Source organism: Tenrec ecaudatus, chromosome 1, assembly GCF_050624435.1.
Source record: "Tenrec ecaudatus isolate mTenEca1 chromosome 1, mTenEca1.hap1, whole genome shotgun sequence".
Lineage (NCBI taxonomy): Eukaryota > Metazoa > Chordata > Mammalia > Afrosoricida > Tenrecidae > Tenrec > Tenrec ecaudatus.
The window spans coordinates 166,125,175-166,153,167 of NC_134530.1; the positions used below are offsets into that span (position 1 = coordinate 166,125,175).

The window sequence follows — 27,993 nt, forward strand, 5'->3', positions numbered from 1 at the left end:
CCAGGGCCACTACTCAGATCTTGACCCACTTGATAGCAACGAAGCCCCGGAGGAGGTTTCAGCCTGGTTTCTGCCAGCAGGGTGGCATGAGAATAAGTCATAATGTTGTTTGGCATCACAAAGGACACTATTAAGAGAGCACTGAAGGTAAGCCAGTTGATTCTGAAAGCTACTGAAAATACAAAAAAGGGCTAAGGGAGAAAATGTTCTGAAACGGTGTGTGGCAGGGATTGAACAACACTGCTTGCTGACTGAACTGTGGAGGGGCATGATGCCTGGACGAGGTGCTAATAAAATGCTTTGAGAAAGCGAATAGTCTGTCCTTGAAGCCCCAGCACCTGCTGAGTATGGCACTCCGGAACCACAGTGGTTGGGAACAGCCGTGGTTTGGACAGGTTTCTCCTGTTCTTTGGGTGGTGAATGCAAAAGGGTGCGCTTAAACTTCATGCTCTTTTATCACCAAAGGGCCTCTCCAACCTAGATCTGCCGAGAAGCTGGAGGGCCAGCCCTTCAAGAAGGCAAATAAGGCAGACAGCTCATGACCTCATTCCAGCTCCCTTCCTCCCCAGCAAGGTTTCCTGCCTCTTCCTTCTTTGCCAGCAGGCAGAGATGTGACCCAGGGTTGAAAAACACATAACAACTGTCTCAAATGACTTAGATTTAATCATCGGAAGCAAACTAAATGGGAAGCTGACAATGGAGAATTACTTGTCAGTGCCTTTTGCAAACTGAGCTGGGACAGAATGGGACTGGGGGCTGCCCCTCAACCTGATCCCCTTCCAAACAAAGACGTCCACAGTGGCCCTGGCCTCTGGCTCAGGGATGGAGGAGACGCTGCAGGCTGTGTGCTGAGTCTGCTCGCCCAGCGCTCACTCCTGGCCAGCATCAGGAGCCCCTCCTTGCCGGTTCTGGTCATCGCCCTTCTTCTTGTGGCCTGAGACGATGTCATCAATCCGCAGCAGCAGGACTGCCGTCTGGGAAAAGACCACAGCCCCCAAAGAGGTTAGCAGAAAAAAGAAGGACATTTATTTCCTTTTAACCACATCACCTAGCTCCTCCCACTAAGTTACCATTTTATGTGGAATCTACCATTTCAGCGTCCTGACTATAAACTGCGTTCTCCCTTAACAAAAGGGATGCAGCTTATGTTGTGCTGTGTGTTCATGTGCTAAGGACAACAGTCATAAACCCCCACTGCCACGAGGCCATCCTGACTCACAGGGACAGTACAGGGCCCTGCAGGACTACCCCCTAGGTTTTGGACACTCCATTCAGGAGCAGCCAGCCGCCGCCTCCTGTGGAGCAACTGCTGGGTCTGCGGCACTGACCTGCCTGCGAGCAGCACAGGGCCCAGCCCGCAGCACCAAAGGACCTATCAGAGCAAGTGGGAGGGAGCGCCTAAGAGGAGCAGATTCAGGGCAGGGCCCCAAACAGTTTGAATGGTTCAGTCAAGGCAAAGGGAAACAGCATTGTGGGACAGCCTGCCTGTGGGATTTTGACTCTAGTGGTCAACAACACGCAGGGGTGTCTGGGTTAAGATGTATGTTGGCCCGCCGCCATCTCTGAGCTAGGCACTGATACCTGGTTCCTACCAGGGTCAAAATGTCACTCAGAAAGGATCTGGTTACTGTCACCAGCCATGACTGAACCCTTCTGATGGTCTGGTTTGGGGAAAGTCTGCCTCACCTCCACTGCCGTCTTGTATGTTTGTAGTTTCACTGCCAGAGGTTCCCAGATGCCCAGCTCTTTCATGTCCACCAAAGTACCGGTCTCTCCATTCACACCCCAGGTCTCACAGTTCTCCTGGGTGTGCTTGGCCTGCAGGGTAAGTAAGCAAGCAGAGGAAGTGAGAGAACAAACACGGGGGAAAGCCCACTGGCATGCAACATCAGGTTGAAAACGATGCCCACAGGCCTGGATTGGAAAGGGAACAGGGAATATAATGAAGTAACAGCAGCAAGTCAAAGACCAGGGGACGGACTTCAAGAGAACAAGCCTCCTAGAAACACTTGGGCAGACAGGTCGGAACCACCAGCTTAGACCTGTCAGACCGCTTTCCTTCTGGCATCAAGAGCGAGAGGGAGGAACTCACGCGAAGGGAGGTGAGCAGACGGATGGTGCTGGCCCCACAGTTCTGGATGAGGGTCCGAGGGATGACCTCTAAGGCCTGGGCAACAGCCCGGTAGGGCCACTGCTCCACGCCAGTCATAGCCTTGGACTTTTCTGTCAGTGCATGGGCCACCGCCATCTCCGAGGCCCCTCCTCCGGGAACAAGCTGAGGGTCCAAGAGGACGTTGCGACACACTTGCATAGCATCCTGGAGGTTTCGCTCTACTTCCTTGGGGGGGAGACAAACACATACTATGATGACGGAGGGGCAAACCAGAGGCACCACACGACTTCCTGAGAGCCAGGGCTAATAGGCCAACGAGGGAGCTGAGAAAGGACCCCAGAGCCTCCCCCAGGCAGGGCAGGTGAGACCTGTGACTAGTGGTAGGGGAGGAGTGTGTGGAGCTAGGCTTTCACTGATCCTGTTGGAGCTGTACCCTATGGGGGCCTTCCCTTCCCACGGGTGTCCTTCAGGAGAATACGCAGTGTAGTGGGTCTTTTGGCTGAGGGGGAAAGGGAAGACGTAGAGGTTCCCTGGTGAACTTTGAGTATGCGCAATGACCTATTTTCTCTGGTGCTGTACTGCCACAGCTGACTCACCGAAAGAATCTCTTTACTGGCTCCCCGGAGGAGAATGGTGCAGGCCTTGGGGTCTTTGCACTCAGTGATGAATGTAAAGTACTCATCTCCAATTTTCTTGATTTCCAGGAGGCCTGCTCCTGTCCCAACGTCATCTTCTCTCAGTTCCTCTGGTCTGCTGGCTATCCGGGCCCCACAAGCTCTATTTGGGGGTGGGAGTTGAAGAACCAGATTATCTCAGGTACCTACCTGTCCAGTCTCCCTTGTCTCCAGGGTCTGTGGCTAGGGAGAAGGGTACGCCTGACTGCTGGAAGCACTTCGACATCACTGAGAGTCTGGCTGGGTGGTTCCAAAAGAAGAAGAAACTTTCAAACCGACACAAAGTTTTCTCCAACAGATTTGGTTTTGCTGGATACATTTTGTCACACACACAAATGCTGTCTAATACCACGTACACATAAAACAAGGGAATGTATGGAGAAAAGATCACCAGTGGCTATCCCTGGGCCACCAGGAGTCGGCAGTTGCTTGGATGGCAGAGGTGGTTTACAGGAGGGTATGGTTTACTTGGAGGGCACTGAATCGTGTTCATGGTGACAACATGATTTGAAAAGGGCAGTAATCATGGTTGCACAACATGACGAGTATGACCAATGTCACTGAATCATACATGCAGGAATGACTATACTGGCCGGTGTCTACTTATTTATCTCTTCACAATTAAAACAACAACAAAACAGCCAGAAGGGGCGGCATCTGTAAAGAGACATTGGCAGGTGTGGAGATGCAACCTAAAGCCACATAAACAAGTGGAGGATGCAAACTCACAGAACTGGACTCTGCTCCTGTATTCACAACCACCCAGTACAGACTGTTCGGGCAAACTCCTTCAGAAGAAGCGCACAATGACAGCTCAGTCCATGTAGAATCACCCAGAGGACGAGGAAGAAGGTGGCTTTTACACAATTGCCCAGGAAGTGCACACGAGAGGGTAGGGACCACACAGAAGAGGCTCAGGCAGTGGGTAACTGCTGGCTAGAGTGCTTGAGGGCGGGGTGGGAGACCGCCCAATCCAGGCTCTTTCCACCTGTAACTGACCCAGGGTTGTCCAGATAACAGAGTCAATGACTAAGCTAGACAAACACGACACTGACAGCCACGGGAAGGGAAAAGCAGTGTTTTGCCCTGGCCGACTCACCTCGCGATGCGGTTATTATCTGTCTTCCGGACCCTGCGGATGGCTGTGATATTGGCCCGCATGAGGTAGTGCTGAGCTAGATCTGCAAACCCAAAAGCAGAAGTGTGAAGCTAGAGCCTTCCCAACGTACCCTAGTCATCACACATTCATTGCACTCAGATTCTACCAAGAGTCACCCCTCCCTCCACTTCTTCAGAGGCCGGTGGGGCCATGGAGCCTACCCGAGATGCCCTTTTCCGTGATGACCACGTCGGGCTTCAGCTGGATGATGTCCTCACAGAGCTGCTGGATGTACTCCTCTTCCATTTGCAGGATCCGGGCGAAGTCTTCCTCTCGCGTGATCTCAATGTCGGTCTGTGGCAAAGAAAACGAGCAAATTAGGGAACTACTCAATCAGTTAAGCTGTAAAGGACCTCCTCAAGGCCATTCCAACGATCACATCCCATTATCCAGTCTTCACAGATCCCAGAGTCTTAAGTGAGAATAGGTTCAGCTTCCAGCTAGTTTAACCTCTCCGTTTCGTCACAAAGCATCAGGAACTCAGTCCCACGCCAACCAGTGGAGCAGGCCTAGAAAGGTCTCTGGCCACCAATTCAGTGTTACCTCCATCCTGCCATTGCATCCACCATTTTTAGCCTCAGTTCTTCGGTTAAATCTTTGATTCTTGCTGTCAGTATCAAGCCAACTCAGACTCAGTGGGCACAGTATAGGGCAGACCACCACTGCCACTCGGGGATTCCTAGGTTCTCATCTTTGCGGGAGCAGAACGTCCTGTCTTTTCTCCTAGAAACGTGGGTTGGAATTGCAGACTTCTCCTCACAGTTGAGCACTGTGTCGCCAGGGCTCTTGAATTCTTGTTTAATGAGTCAGTTACTCTGTATCATCTGAGGATGAAGCCTGGGAGTCTCGTGGCCTCTGGCAGTTCTCCTGTAGCACTTAGAGCTAACGACTTCAACCCTATGCTCTCGCCTGATGTCCCAGGGAAGGTGATTGGATGTGGAAGGCAAACCATCAACGGGTTCAAATCCTGATTTGTGTATCTCAGGTCTGTAACCTAATTTCTCTAAGCTCCCGATCTCTCCCCCATAAAGAGTCAATACCAACTATTTTTAAAGGGTGGATGAAGCAGAGAGAATGTATGCAGAGCGCAGGCACACAACTATCGTACATTATGTGCCTTAGCCTATTAGGAGCCAGTGGCTCACAGGCACGCTGAGGAGTCTCACCTGGCTCTCTCCCTTCTTGTACTCCAGAGAGGAGTCCAGCAGCACGATGCGGGGGTTCTTGATGTAGCGCCGCATCCGAGGATGTGTCACATCCTTGTTAATCATGACTCCGCGTAAGACACAGGAATCTTCAATGATGCCCCCAGGTATCTGAGCAAAAGGAGACACCTTCTCAACCTCCGACCCACGCTTATTTGTCAAGTACCTTTCCTCCATGAGGAACCCAGTCCTAGTGTTACAACCACATTTTCTCCTTCACCAGCGACCACACTAGTCTGGGGCTATGCCAGCAATTTGGAGGTCAGCTGAGCCCAAAGAAGCTCAAAGATTTGAAAAGATTGAAAAAAAAGGGCTCAAGTTGCTTCTTCCTTTAAAGACAAGCTCACAGAAATTTGTGCTTGGGCACCACCTACTGGCTATAAACCATTACCACTACTTTTTATCTTAGGTTTACTGAAGACCTTTCGCGGTCCTAAAATGTACACAAGACCGGATTAGAACCACGTGTATACAGCTTTTGTTAAGATTCACATCCCGACAGTTCCTGCTAAGTGTGCAAACATGGAAACACCAAAAAGTCTTTCCCTGGGCCTTGCACATCCGACGTAGGGAGCGGCAGCAGGTAAGGCACCACCACGGCTGGGAGTTCTCCTTGACCTCCCTGTAGGGTTTAGCTTTCTAGGCGTTCTTTCTGGTTCTAACCAAAGATCCCTTGTTCTGATTTGAACCTATTTCCTCCCAAAGCACACGGGAAGCATTTACCTTCTCCACCCTAGCGTATTTCTTGATGTCAATCTCCTTCCGACCGTTCTCCTCACACTGGACAGTTTTAACCGCATCCAGGGCTATGTTGCAAGCCAAGCTGGCCCACCGACTGATGGCTTTGGTGGTGATGGAGCTGTTGATGATGTTCAGCATCATGTCACGGTCATTGATGTCGACAGGGGTACTAGGAATACACAGAGAAAGGGAGCAGGTTCAGCAGACATCTGGGCTACTCAAAGACAACTCCCAGTCTCTAGCTGTCCTTGGCCACAACACAGAGGCTGGGGCATCTGCTCTTTGGGGAGAGCTGAAAGGAGCATGTGAGGCACCCTTAGGCATCTTCCTTTCAAGACCTCCCTACCTTCCACACCTGGAAGGTAATTCAGAATGCCCCCGCAATCTCCTTTCCCATCAGACAGCTCTTCACAAAGAGTTATGCAAAAACTAATTTATCCTTTAGCTTCTGCTCCCACCTTGGAAGACTTGGTCCAGACACATTTTGTCTGACATCTTATCCCCTAACAGCCAATTCTGTGAGTGCCTCTTGATAGTCACCACCAGTTTGCACTAACTTCACTTGAACACCTGACTCCTCTAGTCTCTCGAGACTTGTAATACATGGTGCAAAATGGTGATTGACTGACACTGCGTTTGGCTGGTCACTCCCACAAGACGCTAGCTTTCTGTCTGGTAAAGGGGCGGGGGGGGGGGGGGGAGGAAGCTGGACCTGGGAGGTAGAAAGCGGTCAGAGGGAAATGAAAAGGGCTTTAGAAAGGCCGTAAGACTGTGCCCTGTCAAAGGAAGGCACTGTGTCAACAGTCCCGCTGAGTTCTGGCTCGCCCAAGTGTGACTGTCTTTAGGACATTAAAAGAAGTCTAAGAGACTGAGTAACATCTAGCCCAAACGCTCACCCACTGCTGGCTCTTCCGTAGCAGTGCAAGACACACACAACACCAGTAAGTAGTTGTTCAGTTACAGATCTGAAGAGGCAAGCTTTCCAAAAGGGTTATCTAAGTGAAATTACACTGATCTACAGAAGCGATTTTTATACCACACAAAAAGAAGCCCTGAATGACTCGGCTCCACACACTCACTAAAAATTTGGACATTTTCTACATTGTTGCGGTTTTTTTTCACGTCAAACACTTCATTCGCTAAGAGTATTAAACAAGAGACACCACTATGTACTTGCCATTTCTTCAGCGGGCAACCCAAACAAAACTCACCAAGTTACTAAGCACCGCTGTGCCCTGTGAGCTCACCGTATTAAGAAAACAAACAACCTTCGGTTCTTTTTTTTAAACAAAAAAGTTTTAATCATAGGCACTACTTTTTGAGACTTCCCATTATGCCACGATTTAATGAATATTCTCGAAAGTTAAAAATTGTGCACTGTTATATTCCTTTAATTGCCCAGTTAGCAAATACACACATAATCTTCGGTTATGAGACAGGCTCCAAACAGCACTTTGAGGGTGGACTTCGGATTTTAGTGGGAATCCCGCACGGCACTTTCCGTAACACCACGCTTCTGGTGGGCTCTGAGCTCTCGGAAGGGACGTTCATTTACTAGACTTCCCATGGCAGTGCTAACGTGGAAACTTCCAGACAACATGCAGCAAAAGATTATTTTCAAGACCTGCTCCCAGCTCTTTTTCAGATCGCTTTTTTTAGATCTCTATGTTCTCATCGCTTGCCATTTCCCAGGACTTCTATTTTTAGCTCCCTTTAAAACCAACAAACAAAAACATTCTATTGTAGTTGGGGTGAAGAGTTTCCAGAGCAAGTTATTTTCCCGTGTAACAAATTCCACTGTTTTGTGACAGCAGTTGCAATCACCCTGAGTGCCACAGTGCTCTCCTCCTCCTCCGCCTTCCTCAGTGCCCTTCATCCGTCGTTGCTGCCCCTTCCTGTCCGCAAAACTTGATTTTCGGCAAACGCTGTCAGTTTGGTCTCATGTGGCCGACTATTCTATGAAGTATATTCCTCCCGGCTGTTCCTTTTCACTTTATACACTTGTCTATTTGGCTGAAAGGTCATCTCTGCGGGTGGGTTCAGTTTCAGGTTAGAAGACTGTCAAAGGGCCATAGTCTTAAGGTTTCTTCCACCAATCTCTATTCGACTGGTAATCCTGTTCTTTTTAAAAAGATGTTTAAAATCGTGTTCTCCTCAGGACCTGCGTGGTGAGCCCGCCGAGTGGTCAGGCATGGCGCCGAGCACGGTCTCAGACGGGTGGAGACTGGGGGCACGTGCCCCATTTGTCCTTTGCAGAGTCTTTGATCGTCTCCACTGTTTGGGCCAGTCAAGAAGGGACCCAAAGGTGTACCTCTGACGACTCCCTTGTCATTTTGCTGACTCCTCACACAAAGTAACACCAAAATATAAACCACTGACGTGCGCAGTGCCCGGCTCTAAGAACAGACCGACTTTCCCGGCTTCCCAATACCTGATTTTCTTAAGGGTGCTGATCATGTCCTCCAAGGCCCTTCGGTAAGCACCGATCACCACTGTGGGGTGCATCTGCTGCTCTAGGAAGTGCTCAGCCACAGAGAGCATCTCCCCTGCTGAAAAGGGAAAACACAAAGTCAGCCTTGGCAGCTCTGGGGCCTGTCTGCTTTATGTTGAAAGCTATGCCACAGTCTTTCTAATCCAGCAAGACCACCCGCTGTGGACAGACTGCAGCACAACTTCCACATTAACACCAATCAGGAAAAAAGGAACGGCAATCCACTTTAGAACATTAGCCAATCAGAAACTCAGATTACTTAAAAATGTGAAAAGAAAACCCACACATTGTATCTGATGGTCTATTATCTGATGTATATGTGAAAACCAAAAAATGACAACAAAAACCCATCCAATGGGTAGGGGCATGTGGGGAGAGGGGGTGGTGTTGGGGGAAGGGAGAGAGCAGGCAGTGTAAAAGATATGAAAAAAAATTTATCAAGGGAACATGAGGAAGGGTGGAAGTGGGGGAGGGAGGGTAAAAAGAGGAGCTGATACCAAGGGCTCAAATAGAAAGTACATGTTTAGAAAATGATGATGGCAACCTATGTACAAATATGCTAGATACTATGGATGCATGGATTGTTGTAAGAGCTGTAAGAGCCCCCAATAAATTCTTAAAAACAAAAACCCGCTTACAACTCAACAACAAAAAGGTAAAGCAAACTGCCCATTCAAAAAACAGGCCAGGAAGTGAACATTTTATCAAAGAAAACCTTCAATGGCCAACAAGCACATGGAGTGATATCCACGGAGCCATTAGAAATACAACTCAAGGAGCTACTACCTCATTTCCATTAGCGTAACCACAGCAGAGGTGCTGCCAACTCGTGTGACCCTAACAGGGGTGGGTTTCTGAGACTGTCATTCTGATGCAAGCAGAGCGCTTCATCATTTTCCTGCAGAGAAGTTGACAGGTTTGAACTCCGGACCCTGTCTGTGGTTAGCAGCCCAATGCTTAATCCACAGTGCCACCAGCTCCTTCCTTATCAGAATAGCAATGATATTTTAAAAACCACCATCACCAAGTTTGTAGACCTTGGAGTTAAATCCATAAAGAAAAAACCACCAACAGGAAAACAGATGCCAAGGTTGTAGACACTGTAAAATGGTCCAGCCACTGTTGACAAGTCTCAAAAGTTCAACAAAGAACCACTCTCTGACCCAGCAGCCCCAATCCTAGCTACGCACCCACAAGTAGCCAAAACCTATACACCAATATTCACAATAGCCCAAATGTCCAATCAATGTATCACTAGTTGACTGGGGACAAAATGCATATATACACACACAGTGAGACCTACTCAGCTATAAAGAAAAACATTTTCAAAAAGATAATACTGTACAAATTCATATTTATACATAAAAGCAACTGCACAAAAACACAAAATGACTAACAGTTATCAGAGTTGGGGGGTAATTTGTGTTTAGGGGTCACTGAGTCTTTGTTAAGGTGGCAGAACTATTTGGAAAAGGGCAGTGAGAATGGCTACAGCGCTAACTATGTAACCAACACACGGACTTGTAGAAATTATGGAAATGGACATGGAGAAATTACTGAAATGGTGTATATTGTGTATCATAGGTTTTCACCACAATTTACAAAACAACTTACACATCACAACAGACTATTGTCTAGTGTATTGCTGGAGGATGAGCCCCCATGCCAGAAGGCGCTACACAACAGCCCAACCGCAACACATCGACAAGATGAAGATGGTTCCAGGGCTCACAATAAATAAGGTCGTTGCAATTTGGAGCCAACTTGATGGCAACCAACATCATTATTCTACATTTTACACTTTGAACAAGCAAATTCACTAAGCAAACATCCTTACCTGATCTATTATTACTTTTTTCTTCATGTCTGTATCAAAATTGATCCTTGAGCGTCAGCAGAGAGGAACGGGGCCCATGCATTAGTGTCTCTGTGGCAGCCTTTGGGCCGGTGTCTGCCGTGGTGAGGCAGGCACTGGCGTTGACACAGCTGCAGGGAGCTATTGCAAATGGCCAAAGATCGATCCCAAGCTTACCTACGGTCCCTGATAGTTCTAACTAAATATGCTACCAGTGTTAAAAATATAAACATAAACAAGGGGAAAACAAACAAAACTTCCCAAGATTCTAAAACAGAAAACTATATGAAGAGAAATTGACATGCAGCGGATTACTGTAACATCTAAGGATCCAAACTACAACTACTTAAAAACCTAAATGAAAAACTTTATACTTAAAGACCAACCATAAAAGTGTGCAGAATTTCCTGTGTCAGGAATTAGTGATATAAAGTCCATCTTTTTACAGTTTCTTTCATACACACATCACTAAAGAAGTTTAAATGGGACATGCACATATGCTAATGCAAAAAGTCCTTCACTCAAATTGTCCAAATGCTTGAACGCTACGCTTCACTCCAGTTCCCGAGTATTATCATGCACGTCAAAAGACTGATATTTTAGAAGATAGTTGATGACTTAGAAAAGGATATGCTTTGTTAAGTTAGAATGGTAATACAGAAACAAAGGCATCTTTAAGTATGTTCAAGTTTAGGGTTTTTTAATCACCCTTAAAATCTAAAAAACCTAGACTCAGGTATCTAATTCCAGGAAATTCAACTATATAACATCAGAGAATTCTGCCTGGTATCTAACCTTAAATTTTACAAATGAAACAATGAATCAAAAGGTAAGATTAAGTGCAAAGCCTTTTCTCCTACTTCATTCTAAGATGAAGATGCCATCCAAATTTTTCTTGAAAGTTCAGAACTCAGCTCACTGCCATTGAGTCAACAGTGATTTACAGCTACCCATGAGCAGAGCAGAACTGCCCCTGTGGGTTGCCAAGGGAACAGAAGGTTTTGTTTTCCTGGTTATCAGCCCAACTATCCTACCACTCTACCAGGGCTCTTTAAAGCTCAGAACTAAAAACAAAACAACTCACCTTGACCTTTGAGTCAGTTCTGATTCACGTTGACCCTAGAGGACAGGGTAGACTTGCCCTTGTGAGCTAATCACCCTTCACAGGAGTAGGAAACCTCACCGGCGGCTGTTTCAACCGCCCAACTGCTAACTACTGTAAAGTACCAGAGCTCTCAAAGTTCACAATCAGCCATATGATTCTCAATACTCCAAAGAGCTGGTTTTAATGTAGAGAACTGTGATCAGTAATTCAAGTCAAATTTCCACCCAGCTCATTTTGATGACACAACTCAAGGCAATAAAAATAATTTGAGATGTTGCTTAAAAACAATCCTATTATAATTTTGTTGTAAGGGCTCTATCATCTTAGGCATGTGGGTCAACACTATAAATTTGCATCCAATAATTTAAAACAGTATTTTTCTCGTTCTCTACCAATGTGTTGCTGCAATTTTTAAAAAATGCAAAAGAGGAGAACCGATCTCGGAGATCTATGTGTAACCTCCTCTCTGGGAGATGGGCAATGGGGAGGCGGGTGAGGGGAGACGTCAGGGAGTGTAAGATAAGATATAATAATTATTTATAAACTATCAAGGGACCAGGGGTGGGATCGGGGAGGGAGGGGGACAGGGGAAAAAAAGGGAAACCGAGCTGATTCCAGGAACCCAAGTGGAAGGTGAATTATGAGAATGACGAGTGCAACGAATGTATAAGGGTGCTTTGCTCAATTGATGTATGTAGACTGATAAGAGCCTTATGAGCCCCAATAAGATTTAAAAAAATGCAAAAGAAACAATGTTGGAAACTGATTGTGGTAGCAATTGTACAATTCTAATTGATGCGTTTGAATTACGTAGTGATATGACATATGTTAACTCCCCGTTAATAAAAAATCAATGAAACCAGGAAATGGGGGTGGGGTGGGGGAATGCTACAATCATTTCGACACCTATACAAGTGACAATTTTCAGTCCAAGTATATGTAAAGTTTTCTGGAGAGTGATCTTTTTACGATCCTACACGAAAGAAAAAGATTAGTCATTAAAGCCAAGAATGTTAAGTTTGTTCCCCTAAATTTGCACAGCTCCCACTCTGTACTGATTTACATGGGATTGGGGAGAGTGCATACAAAGTAAACATGCGACTCACTCATTTAGTTACAGGATCATTCAAAGAATTTCCTTCTCAAAATATAACACATTTCTCACAAAAATATTCACATTTCAATACCATTTTATTTATTGCCTCCCATTCTCCTCTTACCAAGAATGATGACTGATGTCGTCCCATCTCCAACCTCTTCATCCTGGGTCCGGCTAATTTCAATCATAGACTTGGCTGCTGGATGCTGAACTTGAATCTGAAAGGAAAATGTAGACTGTCAATAAATGGACCCCACTAGACTCTTCACCCATTCTACTTGGACCAACTCTTGATCTTCTTGCTTCCACACTTACTTCCTTACAACACCTAAGAGACTTTTAAAAGACCCTAGCACCCCCCGCCCCCACACTACCTAAGCAAACTGGGTTCTCAAGAGCCTGCCTTTCTTTTAGGAAAAGGCATTATGCTAACTCCATGACTGGAACTCCTGAGGGCAGAAGAGCGTCTTTTATCTTACTTACTGGAAGCACCATCTGCATATATCTATACAAATTCTATATGAGGGACTTCAAAAAGTTGTGGAAAAAATGGAATTAAAAGACATAGAAATTTTCCATAAACTTTTGAAAGCCACCTTGCATTTATAAACTATTTTTAAAACAAAATAAAATGTGCACCTCTCGGAGAATGGCATTGCCATCATTGGTCATCACAATGCCTCCCATTGGGTCCAAAAGCATCTACAACAAAAGCAAAGGTTATTATTTTAGGTGCCCTGGAAAACCGAAAGGGAACATTTGGAATTGCAGAGCTTTAGGATGAGATAAACCTACCTTCATCATGGACTTGGGTCCCAAACATGTCCGGATAATGTCAGCAATCGTCTAATGGAAAGAAAGCATGTAAGCACAAACCAGCGGCCAGCGGCCCTCAATAACGTACAGTGCTTTAATTCAATCAAGGACACGTGTAAAACTAAGGTTGACAACAACTTGAGACCATGCGCTCGGTAGCTAGCCTAGCCACTCCCCCACGCCCTGCAGACAGCTCACAGAGTGAATATCTGTATTATCCATACACACATACCTTTTGTCCGAGTAAAGGGAAAATGGCTCTCTGGAATGCTTCCCAGCATTCCAGAAAACTTGTAAGTTCACGTCAGTGTTCTTCTCCATGGTATTCCACACCACCCACCAAGCCTAGGGCCACTGTCACTCTTTCATTAAAAAACCAAATAGCTCCCCAGTGCTGCTTCCCAGTTCACACTAGACCAGAACGTGTACAGAGGTATAGAAAGGGATGGGAGCTCACGACACACAGACTCCAGCCGTGGGAATGGTGATGCCGGAAGGGTAGGGGGCAGAGGGGGAGAGGAAGGGAGAAAGGGGGAACCGATTACAATGATAGACACATAACCATACACCCCTCTACAGGGGGAAGAACAACAGAAAACATGGGGGAAGGGAGACGGGGTAAGTGTGAGAGATGAAAATAACAATGTACAATCTATGGGGGGCGCTATAAGGGTGGTAGGGGGGAGAGGGGAGGAAAAAAGCTGGTACCGAGGGCTCAATAGAAAGTAAATGCCTAGAAGAAAATGAGGGCAACACATGTACAAACATGTCTGATCTCATCGCTGTATGGATTGTGCTAAGAGTTGAACAAGCCCCCAATAAAATGATTTTAAAAACCAAACAAACCCAAATAGCTATCCCACATCTATAGTGGACAATAGGAATACAAAAGGGAATTTATACATAGGCCTTCTACCTCAAGTAACTCAAGTCTAGCCTGGGAGACAAGCAAGCAAAACACATTAAAATACACAGCAATAAAATGATATTGAGGCTAAAAGATCACTTGAGTTTGTGAAAACTAACTGGGGCTAGGACCTTCCCACCCTCAACTCCCCAAACTTGGATAGTCAACATTTCCTAGTTCAAGTACACACTCTACAGCAGTGGTTCTCAACCTGGGGACCGTGACCCCCCTTTTTATGGGGTGTGTGTCAAATGACCCTTTCAAAGGGGTTGCCTAAGACCATCGGAAAACACATTCTTCCAATGGTCCTAGGAACCGACACCCCGCTCGGGTCACATGCAGATACGCCCACATATAAGTACCCACCGTAAAGACTGTTACCCATGCTACACCATGCTTCAAGACAAAATTTCATTTATTTGTCATTAGAAATAATTTTTTCATAATAATTACATATTGTTTTTGTGATTAATCACTATGCATTCGTTGATTATGTTCAATTTGTAACAATGAAAATACATCCGGAATACCAGATAATTTACTTTCATAACAGTAACAAAATTAGTTATGAAGTAGCAATGAAAATAATTTTATGGGGGGGGGGGAATGAAGAGATGATAGCAAGGGCTCAAACTGAAAGCAAATGTTTTGAGGACGATGGCAACAAATGTACAAGTTTTTTGACACAATGGGTGGATATATGGATTGTGACAGGAGTTATATGAGCCCCAATAAAATGATTTTAAAAAGAAAGAAAAGAATTTTATGGTTGGGGTCACCACAACCTGAGGAACTGTATTAGAGTGGAGGCATTAGGAAGGTTGAGAACCACTGCTCTAGAGTCTACAAAGAAGTCCTGGTGGAACAGTCAGGTAAGTGCTGGACCTTTAACTACAAGGTTGGTGGTTCAAAGTCACCAGTGGTTTTATGGAGAAAGAGGAGCCTATATACTCCTGTAATCATTTGCAAAGCCTTGGAAATCCTACATAGGGTCACCATAAGTCAGGATTGACTCACTGGTGCAAGTTTGTGGGGTTTTATTTGAGTATGCATTGGAATCAACTCAACAGCAATCTTACCTTACCAAACCCACTGTGCTAAGAGATGACTCCTACTCACGGCACCAGCCTCATCTTCCTCCCAAGGAACCACGGGCTTTTTGCTCAGCAGCCCACTTAACCACTAGGGCTGCTCCTTAGGAGACTCACCATTACAAGAACTGTAGAGCTACTAAGAAGAGCAGCTGTGGGCAAGTTACCATAGTACAAACACTTCAAAGACAGGTTACCTTGGCGGCATTGATGTTTCCAGACTGAACTTTCCTTCCAGATTCACGCTTTGTGTTCTGGCCTAAAACAGGAGAGAGGTAAGAAAATAAAAAAGTGTCCACAAGTTATCCAACCCGACCTTTAAAACAAGCACACCAGGTTCACAAATGTACCCTTTAATATGCACAGCTTAGTACATCTCAGTTGTACCTCAAAAAGGAAATACTGTTAATAAATCTGGGCACTTACCTCTTTCCTGACTACAAGCCCCGGATACTAGGAAATAACCCACAGCGTTTCAAAATTCATGGGGTCCTGGTCACTCCCGTATGAATAGCAGGGCCCATAACCAGAGACCCTCAAATGTACCTCAGTGGGAAGGGGGAAGCACAGGTCAGAGAGGCAAGGGGAATACTGCATTTCTGGCGGGGGAGAGCCTTCATAGTTTATCACGAGTCTCAAAAGACTGATGATCCCAAGTATGAATCATGGCTTAGAAGAAAGGGAGTCTAGGAGTTCACATTGTTCTGCTGGTTGGGGGACCAACCATACTTGGGCAGTCCTAGCATAAATGAGAATGTCTCTTTAGTCTCAAACGTGTGCCAGTTTGGAAGAGAAATTATATAGTTACCCCATGCTTGGAGGCAGTGAGGATGTCTCCGTGAACTACTCACTACCCTAAGAAGCAACTCCTTATTTTAATAGCCTGATCCGTTACAGCCACTAATGCCAGGGATTCATGCAGCCCTGGAGTGGGCTACACAACCACACCACACATGGCTGGGGCCCTCTTAATGGAAAGAAGACAAAGCAAGGCAACTAACCTATCTCTATCTATTTCCCTTAACATTTGAATCCAGCAGTCATTCCTTCCATCCAGTCCCATCGAATGTCAACACTCTCAGGGATGACAGGCAGGCAATTCAAATTAAAAACCTGCATGGATCTACAGCCCACCAGAAGAAAGGGCGCCCCCCTCCCAAGGCAAAGTCCAATTTCTCTGGAAACAGTTACGTCCCCGGTGAGAAAAAATGGATCACAGTTCTGAACGACATTCTACATACGGAAGATGGAAAGGGAGGGGAAACGGCAAGTCAGGCAAGCAGCAGATGGGGTCCCCGGATTATGTTCATTCATCAGGAGGAAATTGGGGTTATTCCCCAAGAGTGTATATCGAAAACCTGTCCTGTAGTTTGGGGAAAGTTCAGAGGGTTAGGGGGAGGGATCCCCTGGCCAGTGAGGAAAGCGGAGACACTTCAGGGACCGGGGTTACTGAATGGAAATTCGAGAGGAATTGCTAGTAACAAGTAAGGACTGGCAAGTGTTCAAGGATTCCACTGTTTGCCAGACTGTCTCAAACACTTTAGCTACTTATCCCATTTAAGCCTCACCGTTCTACAAAGAAAAAGTCGCTTTGTAACTCTGCTAGGCCTATTTATGAACAGCGATCCCCTCAGCTACCCCTAGAAAACCGTGCATCGGGATGGCGGAAGCGAACGCGGGCCGAGCGTGAGGAGCGGGGCACGGCGTGGAGAGGAGCCCCCAGGGGCGAGGACACAGAAAGGTAGAATCTCGGCGAGGAAAAGTGCCAGTGTGCGTCTGTAAACAGCGTGCTAAGAGTCTACAGGGAGAGACGAGACAAGCGGGAGAAGGGGCTCCTTCTTAAAGGCGGTGACGGCGGGGAGGCTCCGTGGCCGGGCCAGGGCGGGACGAGGTTGGGCGTACACGGAAAAGTCTACGGAGGGATGAGAGAAATCAGGGGCCCTCCCCCGGCTTCCCCAGGACTCACTGAGCACGAGCACGGGACGATGGCCCATCATGGCGGCGCGATGCAGAGCCGGGTACCCTGAGCTAGGGGAACCGGCAGAACCTTCTGGAGAGAGAGAACCAGGGAGAAGCTCCGAAAACGCTGGCTGCTCAAGGCTTACACCTAAACCCGCTACCCTTCAGGCCTCCGCCAATCACCGCACGCCCTTCCTTGACCAGCACCCAAACAGACCAATGGCATCCTTAGTCCCGCCCCCTACGCAAGGACGGCGGGGCAAGCTAGATAGAGAGAGCGCGATGCTGGGACTGGGAGGGCACTGGCGCTTGCGCGATAGGGGGGCCGCTCCCGGCCGCGTGCGGCGCGAAGCTCAGCGCAAGCGCCAACGCTCGGACAGTTGGCCGGCATCCCACGGCGCATGCGCGTCAACAACTGGGGCGGGCGCTGGGGTTGAGGCGTGAGGCTTTGGATTAATTCCCCAGGTGAGGTCATTAAAGTAGGTCTTGTGCCCGGTTTCTCTGGGACCGCAGAGGTCAAGGAAGGAGTGCCTGCCTGCACCTTGTTGCGGCCTTCCCGAGAGGAGACAGGGCGTGGTGGGCATTAGCGTGGCGTTGAGGGACGACCCGAGGGACAGTCCTGCAGAGCTGGGCGGTAACCCTCCTTTCCCCAGGGCCCTCTGGGACTTGTGGTTCGTCGTCCTGGACTCCTTGCTGTGTGGCGCTTGCCCTTCTTAGGCAATGCTTCCCACCGAGGCTGTGAGCTGCACCGGGAGCTGATGGCGTACGTTTCCCCCGTTACACTGCAAACACTTTCTCAAGCGTTCCCGTGGTGATTCTGAAGTTTTTCTTCTCCCCGCCCATTCCCCCCTCCTACCCTTCCTGCTCCGTGCACTCCGTGACGGCTTTGTTAGAGACGCCGGGCGCAGCTCACATTGCCGCACTGCACAGGGCAAGGGCTGATGTTGCGGAAAAGAAGCGTCGGGGGAACACCCTGTTTAGATGAAGAGTGACGGGGGGATTCTGTGGTCCATTTCTGAAGGGTCTCTTAAGGTTTCGGTCTGGTGAATTCTGACGCATTGAGAAAGCAACAATAGAAACTACTTTTCCAAACTAAGGAGACCCGGTGGCGTAGTGGTTCCGCATTGTGCTGCGATTCTTCAAACACACCAGCCGTGCTGCCGGAGACAGATGGGGTTTCTACTCCGGTAAAGAGTAATTCACAGGGGCAGTTCTACCCTGTCCTGTAGGGTCGCTAGGAATCAGCAGTGAGTTTGGGTGGTTTACTTTTTTCCCCAACAGTTTGATTGGCAAGTGATTTACATATCATTTAATTAAATAGTTAAAGCATATAGTTCAATCATATCACCCCCACATCCATTTTAGAGCACCCCCTCCCCCGTGGTTAAATCGCATTTAAGATGGTTTATGTAATCACAGCCATTCCGTGCTCCCTTCCACATCCTGTCTTTATTATTTACTCCCAAAATCCCCTTTCCCTCTCCCTTATACCCCTTCGTATCAGTTATTCTCATTATACACCCACTTCTCCTGTGCTTCACAGGGGGAGACCCAACCAAAAACAATAGGAAACAAAATGGCCCTAAGGTGGTCAGGGTGAAAACATAATAGCATACAGATAAAAATACTAATAATGCATAAGAAGAAAAAGATCCCCCAACAATAATAAAGCCAGGGAAGGAATTTCTGTCATGGAATCAGTATGAGATACTTGCACCCAGAACAAATTCAGCTCCCCTCTATAGGGTGGTCAACTGGCCAAGTGTCATCCAGCATTATCAATATTACAATGGCCTCTGCCTGATAAGGCTAATTGAGACTCTTGCCTGTGGCTAGAGGGGATCTGCCAGCAGCTCAGTCTGACCAGATACTCTGCACATGGGTTTTGGGCTCCCATGGTCCCCCACAGCCCTCCACTAATTGGGTGATCAGAGTGTGTTGTTTGCTTTTTCCATTTCCAAGCTAGTGAAGGAACTGAGAGCGTAATCAGCAGCTCCTTAGAATGCACCAGCAGCTCTCGGCGGGAGGCCTGACTGCCTCTGTAAAGATGACAGCCGAGAATGAGGAGGGCAACACATGTGCAAATATGCTTGACACGATAGATGGATTGTGATCCGAGTTGAGTTGTGCAAGCCCCCAATTAAATGATTAAAACAAAACAAAGGATGACAGCTAAGAAACCAGATGCAGCAGCCATCAGGTGTCTGTGGGCTGAAATCATCTTAATGGCACCTAATAACATTATCAACAAGTCCCTTTCTTTGGCCATGAAAATGGGACCAGGCTGAGACCTTCCGAACCGTATGAAGCTGGCAATAGTGAAAATCGTGTGGGTTGTTGATGATGTGATGCTCTGATTCCTCCCCAGGCACCACACCTGTTGGTATTCCGATGGAGCAGCGCACTAGTCAGCCTGCGAGTGGAAAAGGTGTGTGTCCCGAGCCTGCTTCCCTTCCCTTTAAAGCCACACCTTCCTAGCTAGGAAAATGGTTTCTGGTTGCATATTCATTTTCCCCTGTGACTTGGTTAATTGGAAAGTATATCCTTGCAGTCTGCATTGCCCACTACATCATGGCAACATTGCTGTATTCCAGGTGCTTAGAACTGGCCTGGTCATCGGTTAGATCCTCAAGAAGGAGTCTTCTTCTTCTTTGTATCTCTCCTTAATAGGTAGAACAAGGCTTTTGTGTCCAGGGAGCCCATGAGACATGGGGTTCACTGGCGAGAACAGACACTCCGTGTTTGAGTGGAACATCCCCACCGCCCCCCACCCTGAGAGGATCTAACTGCAGGTCCTGCCATCTGAACTGTAGGTCGGAGTAAATTATTTCATGAGAGGCCTCCTCTGCCATAGCTTTGACATAATTCACTCGCTCACCCCGGAGAGCACACATTGCAGTGGTGAAGGAGCGTGCCTTGGGACCTGTGAGGCCCGCATTGCCACAGCATAATTGTGAATCTTGAGCAGTAAGTTGCTTGGTCAGCATGGGGATGATGCGGCCTGCCTCGCAGGGTTTCTGTGAGAAAGATGAGTGGGCTAGTACATATAAAGCATGGCAGTTTCCCGGCCCTGTTTTGCTGCCCCCCAACCTAATCCTCTGTGGTCACTGTCTAGAGATACGGCCCCTGAGGTGGGACGGAGCCCTTCAGGCTGCCAGCTGAACCCACCGGGCAGCTCAGAGGGAGAGATGTGGTGGTCTGCTTCTTAAAAGTGGGCAACTGTGGAAACCCTGCAGGGCAGCCTGCCCTGACCGGCCCTACAGTCGCTGGAGTCAGACCCGCTGGAAGGCAGTGAGTTTTCAGCACAGAGCATAGGTAACGTTTTCCAGACCTTAGGCTGAGGCAGCCCTCCGAGGATTTAGAAATTCCTTGGCCTGGAGATTCACAAATTTTCAAACAGAAAGTATCTTGAGACCTGAGTTTCAGCTAATATATATCCTTACATCAGTTGATACCAACGGCTCACACAGAAAGAAAATATTTTGAAAATGATGATGGCAAGATACGTACAGATCTGCTTGGTACAATTGATGTATGGATTGTTACAAGAACTGTAAAAGCCCCCAATAAAATGATTTATTAATATATATATATACACAAAGAAAAATATATATACATACATACATCTCCATCTCCTTACATCTGTACATGAGCCATCAAATGATTTCTGGCTCTGAGGAGGCTGGAGGAGGAGAAGGAGGCTTGTGAGATACACAGCACACACACATGGGTTTCCCGTCACGAGAGTAACCGACCAAGAACACAACAGATTGCCGTTTTCCTAGGTTCTTTGACCTACTTTCTAGGCAGGAAGCTTATTAGCCTGTACACTTCCTTCTCTTCCTGGGCCATTTCTTCTTGTGCATCCTGAGTAAAGGGCAAGACTAAGGCATCTTCCTCCAGGCGACCTACTTCTCACACGAAGAGCCCCCTTACCTTCCACATTCAGGTGCCCATTGGAGGGACCACTTCCTCAAGACACATTACTAGCTCCACAAACGAGGATTAAAAACCAACAACCAAACCAAACAAACCCCAAACCTGCTGCCATCAAGTGGACTCTAACCCACAGAGACCTTGTGCAGGGTTCCTGAGCTGGTGACGCTGTAGGAGCAGAGAGCCCCATCTGTTCCCCCTGGGAAGCAGTTCATGGATTTGAACCACCAACCTTGTAGCTCGTGGTCTGTGGCCCACCTGACAGCACCGCCAGAACTCCGTAAGCTCCCCAGCACTTTCGAGGTGTCGTGTATGTGGCTGCTCCTGTGTGATCTCCGTCTACGTGAAGGCCTGTTAGTTCCACGAGAGCAGTGAGCACGCCTGGTAGCCCCAGGGACACACGTCTCTGTGTGTATGGATTAATCCACTTTTCCTGTTTTCTTCTTTGTTGACTTCCTCCTGACAGTGAGTGTCCCGGTCCCGGCTGTTCTGCCTTTCCAGTCGTTGTTCCGCTTCCCTGGGCCACTTCATCTTCCAAGCCCCTCGGAAGGGCTCCCCTAAGGCCCGGTTGCCTTCTCTCTGTGCTTTGCTGTAGAACGCTCACTTATTATTTTTACCTGATAGACTTTTTCAGAGCAGATTTTGGTTTTCAGAGAAGTTGAGCAGAAAGTGTCGAGAGTTTCCATACCAACCTCCCCTGCCCCATCCAGTTCCCCTGTTCTGAACACCTTCCCTCTGGAGGTACACCGAGTACAATTGGGAGAACAGTAGTGATACATTATGACCAGCTCAAGTCCAAGTTTAAATGAGCGCTCCCTCTGGTGTTTATGGGCCCGTGAGCCTCATGGCTTAGTATGGCGGCTTGCCCTTCCCTGCCTCTTGTAGCTGACTTGGCGGTTGGATTGTTCGCTGGAACTCAGAGCCATCTCTCTGGCTGTTTCTCTAGACTCCCTATTTGGATTTCCTTCTCACCTCAGCTTCAGTATGTCCGCAGTTGCGTTTTTGTTAATTGGCACATTGCTATGAATGACAGAACCCTGACTCAAAAACCCCTCGGTGGAAAAGAGGACTGAAAGGTTTGTGCTGTGGGGAGGGCTGCTGAAAGAGCTCGCAGACCGAGGAAGAGCTGCAGAAGCCAAGGCCTCGGGAGTTGGAGCCAGGGAGTGAGCATCTCCAGGTATCCACCTTCTCTGTGGTCTCTGCTCTCTTGCCTGTACCTGCTTCTCACAGCATGCTGGCCGGATGCAGTAGCATCGGAAGTTTCATTCGCCCCAACTTTACATCTTCCCGGCATGCACGTCAGAGGCAAGCAAGATTCTTGGACATACCATACATATATTGATCCCAAGGAATGACCCTGGCCTGATTGATCTCCTGTGCTTACTCCTGGGATCAGTCACAGTTGCCCAGGGAGCGCAGGTATCACGTGGCACATGCCCGTTCCTCTTGGGGAAGGAACCTGAATGCAGGCTAGCCTGGAGTCTGGAAGGACAGGGCTACTCATCTGTATCCTACAGGCTCACAGTCTCTCTAAACATCAGTTGTTTTCTTCTTAAACTTTTTTTTGTTAAGATCATCTATTTTCCTATTGAAGAATCTCTTCCATGTTCATCCCATTCTGTTTAATACCTATAGATTAATCAGAGTGCCATTTATAAATCACATTGCCTAATCCCTAAAAGCTTAGTGGCTTTCCATTCTATTGAGGAGAAGACAGGACCGTCTCAGATTTGCTATTTGTAAAGGGTTCCCCATGACGCATCCTGCTAGCCCCCTTCACCCACCCCTAATTCTAGACATTTTCCCAAGGCTCCCGACCACTCCACGCATAGTCTTTCCTCCTTGTCTTTGTTCATGCTAGCCTCCTTTTCTTGAATTGCAGGATATTTTCTACTCATCAAAAGCTTACCTGTTTTTCAAGGCCCAGTAAATATCTCCCAGCTCTATGGCACCTCCCCTGATTGCTGAACTCATACCGATCCCTTCCCCCTTTGAGCCACCACTTGGCCGTCAGTTTGCTGCACTGTGGTGGCTTGTGTGTTGCTCGAAGCTATGCCACTAGTATTTCAGATATCAGCAGGATCACACACAGTGAACTGGTTTCAGCAGGGCTTCCAGACTAAAAGCAGACTGTGAAGGAGTAAGCGATCTCCTGTGGGGTATCAGCCCCCACAATCGAATGGGTCCAAGGGCCGTTGTATAATTGAGGGGTAAAATTGAAGAGACATCAGACAAGACAAAACATGCACGTGATCTCCTCCGGTACTGCCATGACATAGGTCCCAGGCCCGCACAGAAAGAGAGACTGTAATGTATTTCCAGGAGAGGCTTATATACTCTCTAGGGCAGCAGTTCTCAGCCTATGGGTTGCGACCTCTTTGGGCTTAGAGGTTATCAGCCATCTAGAGCAATAAGGCCCTATAGTCTGTCCCACTCTAAGTAGAGCCCACTCCCTTCTGATAAGGATCGTGGATTGTTCCCTTGCAGGAGAGCTCAAAGACACCCAAGGTCAAGCCACCTCAGGGAGGACCGAGGTTAAGCTGCCATCTTGACTCTAGAGTCCTGTCATCTTGCTAGCTGTCACGTGCATGCCTCCCCTTCCTGTTACGCATATACCCCTAGCTCGTTCTTTTTAACTGACGCCTTCAGTGCACCTTGGACTTCTTCCTTCAGGACCATTGGTTCTTGGTCCATGATACCTCTTGAAATGGTTGCATGTCATCTAGTGGCTCTGTGCATTCCTTCCATCTTTTGATGCTTCCTGCATCATTCAGTAGTTTATCCATAGACTATCCATTGCAACTCCAGGCTTGAATTGTTTTACTTCTTTCAGTTTAAGATATGCTGAACGTGTGCTTTTTTTTGAGATGTTCTGGATCTTAGTCTTTGCACATCTTGCAATAATATTCTTTCTTCTTGAGCTGACCTTCGGAAGTTTCTATTCAGCTCTTTGGTATCATTTCTTCCATTTGCCTTAGCTACTTTATGATCAAGGAAAAGTTTCAGAGTCTCTTCTGACATGCGCGTGGTTCCTTTCTGTCTTGCCTGTCTCTTAAATGACCTTTTGCTTTCTTCATGTATGATGTTCTTGATGTCCCCCACCCCCCGCTCATTGTTTTCTGTCGTTAGTGTTCAGTGCATTAAAACTGTTCTTGAGGTGTTCTCGAAGTTCAGGTAGAAAATACTCACAGTCATATTTCGGCTCTCATGGACTGGCTTTAATTTCCTTCCACTTTAACCTGCATGTATGTGAGTGGTTGATGGTCTGTTCCACAGTGGGCCCCAGGCCCCATTCTGACTGCTGGCATTGAACTTCTCCATGGCCTCTTCCCACAGACGTAGCCAATTTGATTTTTGCGTCTTCCATTTGGAGAGGTCCACGTGTATAGTCACCGTTTGTGCTGTTGACAAAAGGTGTTTGCGAAGAGCAAGCCATTGGGAAAATTTCATTTTCTTTCAATTCCACGTGTCCATGAACTTTCTGAAGCCACTTGGCCCTCTTGCTTTACAGATGTTTAGGGAAGGGCCACAGCCATTGGTTTCATACACCAGATCCAGGCATCTCATTAAAAAGGCCGTCCCTTGTTGAAATAAATTCTGACTTCATTGTTTCTGACTTTTATTCTAGTCAAAGAGGAAGTTAGTGCTGTGTCTCTCTGTCCAGCCAAGCCCTCCCCCAGCTATATTAATCTTCAAGCAAGTTCCCCAGGAGACACCTCCGTGAAAACCCAGACCAGAAAGCTACTTTCAGGTGAGGATGCAGGGTAGCCTTCCAAACGACTCCGCACGGGGATGGGTGGCATGGAGGGAAGTGCCCTGGACTTTCTCCTGTTGCTCCTGTTGCCAACTCAGTGCCAGGGCACCTCCAGATCCCACCCCCAGTCCACCACACCCCACCCACTGGCAACTTGTCTATAGTTCCACTGATTGAATCTTCTTCCTGGTTCTACCACTTTGTATTTTGTTCCTGCTTATTAGCAGAAGTGCAGTGAGACTCTTGTATGCTTGCTAGTGGTGGTAGTGGGGAGGTGACCAGGGAAGGAAATGATGGCCATTTGGTCTGTCTCAGTCTCCTTGAATTTCACGCACGCATCTCTCTCTCGGGGAAGTCAGGGAGTGTTGGGCGGTTCTACAGGAAGCTTAACAGAGCATTGGCCAGTCGTGAAGATGTACTTCCTGGTGATCCCCTCCACCTCTGAGGGAGAAAAATGAGACTTTCTGTTCCCCTAAAGATTCATTCCCTCAGAGCCCACGGGGGTCATTTTACTCTGTCCTGCAGGGCCGAGAGGATTCAGAATCCACTCAGTGGCAGTGAGCGAGTCATAGCCCCTGTTATTTATTGGTTTATTGGTTTGGGTTTTTTGAGGACTTCAGGGTTTAACAAAGAAATTGGAACCAGCAACTATACAAACAATAGGTTCCATAGTTACCAGAGCTGGCTATGGGACACATGGGAAAAAGTGGGTTGATACAGCAGGAGTGGTTGAAGTTAGGCGGCAGGAATAACTTAGATCACTGTTAATGAAACAATCTATCTAAAAGAAGTTGAGGCATCTCCTGAGTTCTCTTTTACATTTATGGTTAATTGGGAGTTAATACGTGTATCATTCCATAGTTCAGTCACATCAAGCACAATTGTACAGTTGCCACCACAATCCATTTCCAAACATTCTTTTTCTTCCTGGACTCCTTGACATTTTCTTCCTTTTATCCTACCCTCCCCCCGCCCCCCCGCCCCACCCCCACACATACCACCACTATCCCCCGGCCAAAACCCTGATTCTACTTGCTGTCCCTATAGGTTCATCAATCCCGAGTTTCATATACCAAAACACACGAAAACATATAACGCAACTTCATCAGGGTGACCTCCAATAACAGAACCCCTCTGAGATACACCCTAATATGAACACACAGAAACAAAAATACAGAAAATGTTGTATACCAGATCAGGTCCAGCATGCATCAGAGGGGGGGATCAACTAGCAGTTTAACTGTTGGAGTCAGGTTTATCCCTTTGATCTGCAGTCACCTCTCCAGTGCATCTGCCTATCTGTTCAGTAACCCCTTTCCCCCATCCCTCAGTTACGGACGGAGGGCCATCACCGGAGGCTTGTTTCCTGCGCACATCTCGCAGATGGGTCTTGGGCTCCCACAGCCTTCTGCGAGCCCGGTTCTCACAGTTTAAGCTCGGATGAGAATCCCTCCTTTGCCTTCAGATGATATGATTTGCAATCCTTCAGTGACTGGTGATGGAGTGCTTCTTCCATGGGGACTTAGTTGACATCTCCCTTAGATGGCTGCTTGTTTGGAGACGAGCCTTTAAGACCCCAAATGCTATTTTATCTGATAGGCAGGTGCCTTCTAATTTCTTTGCCACATTTTGCTATTGCACCCATATCTTCTGTGTTCCCTTCTTGAGGGTAAGTATCCAGCAGGTCCCTGATGTAAGAACAAATTGTTGTTAAGTTTCCCCTGAGTTCTTGAGATGGAGGTTAGGTGTGGCTCCCGGCCATCTCATGCATCCATCAAATACTTACTGGACACGCGTATGTGCCGGGCATGGGCACTGAACGGCACGGAGGCCCTCACGGACCTCCTCTGGCTTCCCGATTGCCACGAGGCAGGCTCAGACACATGCCTCCTCGCCCCCTTCTTCTTCATCTACTCTGACACCCACCTTTCCTCCCACACAGAACTCGCAGACAGACTCACAATTGTGAGGGGTTATTAGGAAAGTTAACAGGCTCCCACAGCGAGGATCGACACACAGTAAGGATTCAGTCACTGGTCCACAGCAGCATCTCTCCTCCGCCAGCAGCCAGTCTCTCTCCCTGGGTACTCAGCTTCTCCCCTGTGTGGTTCTTTGTCTTCTGCCTCTGTAGTCCAGGAAGCCAGCCACCTCCTGTACCACTGTGTCACAGCCCCATGAAGAGAAGGTACCCATCCTCTCAGTGCCAGTCCTCTGAGTCTCCGTGCCACCGCCTGGCGCTTCCAATCCCAGACATGCTCTTCCAGGTGGTCCTGGGATTTCCCTGTGTCCCAGGGGGCTCTCATGCGCTGAGGAATGGCTGTGATGAAGGTGTGGTCTTTGTCTTTTAGCTGACCACACCCCCAAGAAAAATGAAGTACCCCCCCCTCTAGTAAAGTAGTCTCTAAGATGCCCCCAAGGAAACAAAGGGTATGAGTTGGTTCACACCCACTCCCAAGGTCAAGACTCCACCCCACCTGATCCTGTAACAGAGAAATGGGACTACAGCCACAGCCGAGCATCCCGAATTCAAATATGTGGCACAAGGGATTGTGGCTAGAAGGGCTGTTACCGGACTTGAGTTAGGTGCTGAGAGCACAGCCGGGGCGGAGACACAAACAGGCCCCTCTGGGTTGGGATGGGTCAGGACGGAGTCGAGGGCTGATCTCGTTAGAGCCCTTCCCATCTCAGTACAATGACGAAGCCTCTCCTCTTTGTCCCCCTTTCCCTCCACTGCTCTTCCTTCAGGAGGTAAGCCCAGGCCCAAGGAATGCATAGGACTCCTAGAATGTATGTGTGCCAATCTCCAGCTTCAAACCCAGCTGGCCCAACAGCAGATGGCCATTCTGGAAAACATACAAGCCTCCATGACACAGGTGGCTCCTGGGAGGGAAAGCACGCCCTCTCTCCCAGCTGTGTCTGGTACTCTGCTTTTAAATCACCTGCCCCAATTCAATAAATGAACTCTGGATCAGGGCTGCGTGGACTCTCCCCTTTCTCTCCCCCCCAGTAAATGTCTGGTGGAACTGGGGCACATCCTCCACATGGTGGCTCGTTTCGTCACAGGTTCGCGTAACAGGTGCTCCTTGGG

At 47.8% G+C, this 27,993-nt stretch overlaps 2 protein-coding genes and 1 non-coding gene across 3 annotated transcripts; 1 reads left to right on the forward strand and 2 right to left on the reverse strand.

Moving 5' to 3' along the window:
- Positions 1-645: 645 nt before the first annotated feature.
- On the reverse strand, positions 646-17,376 carry CCT3 (chaperonin containing TCP1 subunit 3). Its single transcript, XM_075563368.1, has 14 exons — positions 17,223-17,376; positions 15,454-15,515; positions 13,238-13,288; positions 13,082-13,144; positions 12,564-12,660; positions 8,324-8,441; positions 5,875-6,061; positions 5,113-5,262; positions 4,108-4,240; positions 3,887-3,968; positions 2,710-2,890; positions 2,093-2,338; positions 1,687-1,818; positions 646-974 (listed from the first exon to the last, which is right to left on the reverse strand). The coding sequence occupies exons 1-14, from the start codon at positions 17,251-17,253 to the stop codon at positions 870-872; spliced, it is 1,638 nt and encodes a 545-aa protein (XP_075419483.1). The 5' UTR covers positions 17,254-17,376; the 3' UTR covers positions 646-869.
- Positions 10,244-10,374, reverse strand: LOC142437683 (small nucleolar RNA SNORA5). The gene has a single exon (XR_012782219.1). It is a non-coding gene; the product is annotated as a small nucleolar RNA SNORA5 (small nucleolar RNA).
- Positions 17,377-17,621: 245 nt separating the features above from the next.
- On the forward strand, positions 17,622-27,865 carry TSACC (TSSK6 activating cochaperone). Its single transcript, XM_075540395.1, has 4 exons — positions 17,622-17,680; positions 19,584-19,643; positions 24,780-24,902; positions 27,651-27,865. The coding sequence occupies exons 2-4, from the start codon at positions 19,607-19,609 to the stop codon at positions 27,863-27,865; spliced, it is 375 nt and encodes a 124-aa protein (XP_075396510.1). The 5' UTR covers positions 17,622-17,680; positions 19,584-19,606.
- The last annotated feature ends 128 nt before the right edge of the window (positions 27,866-27,993 follow it).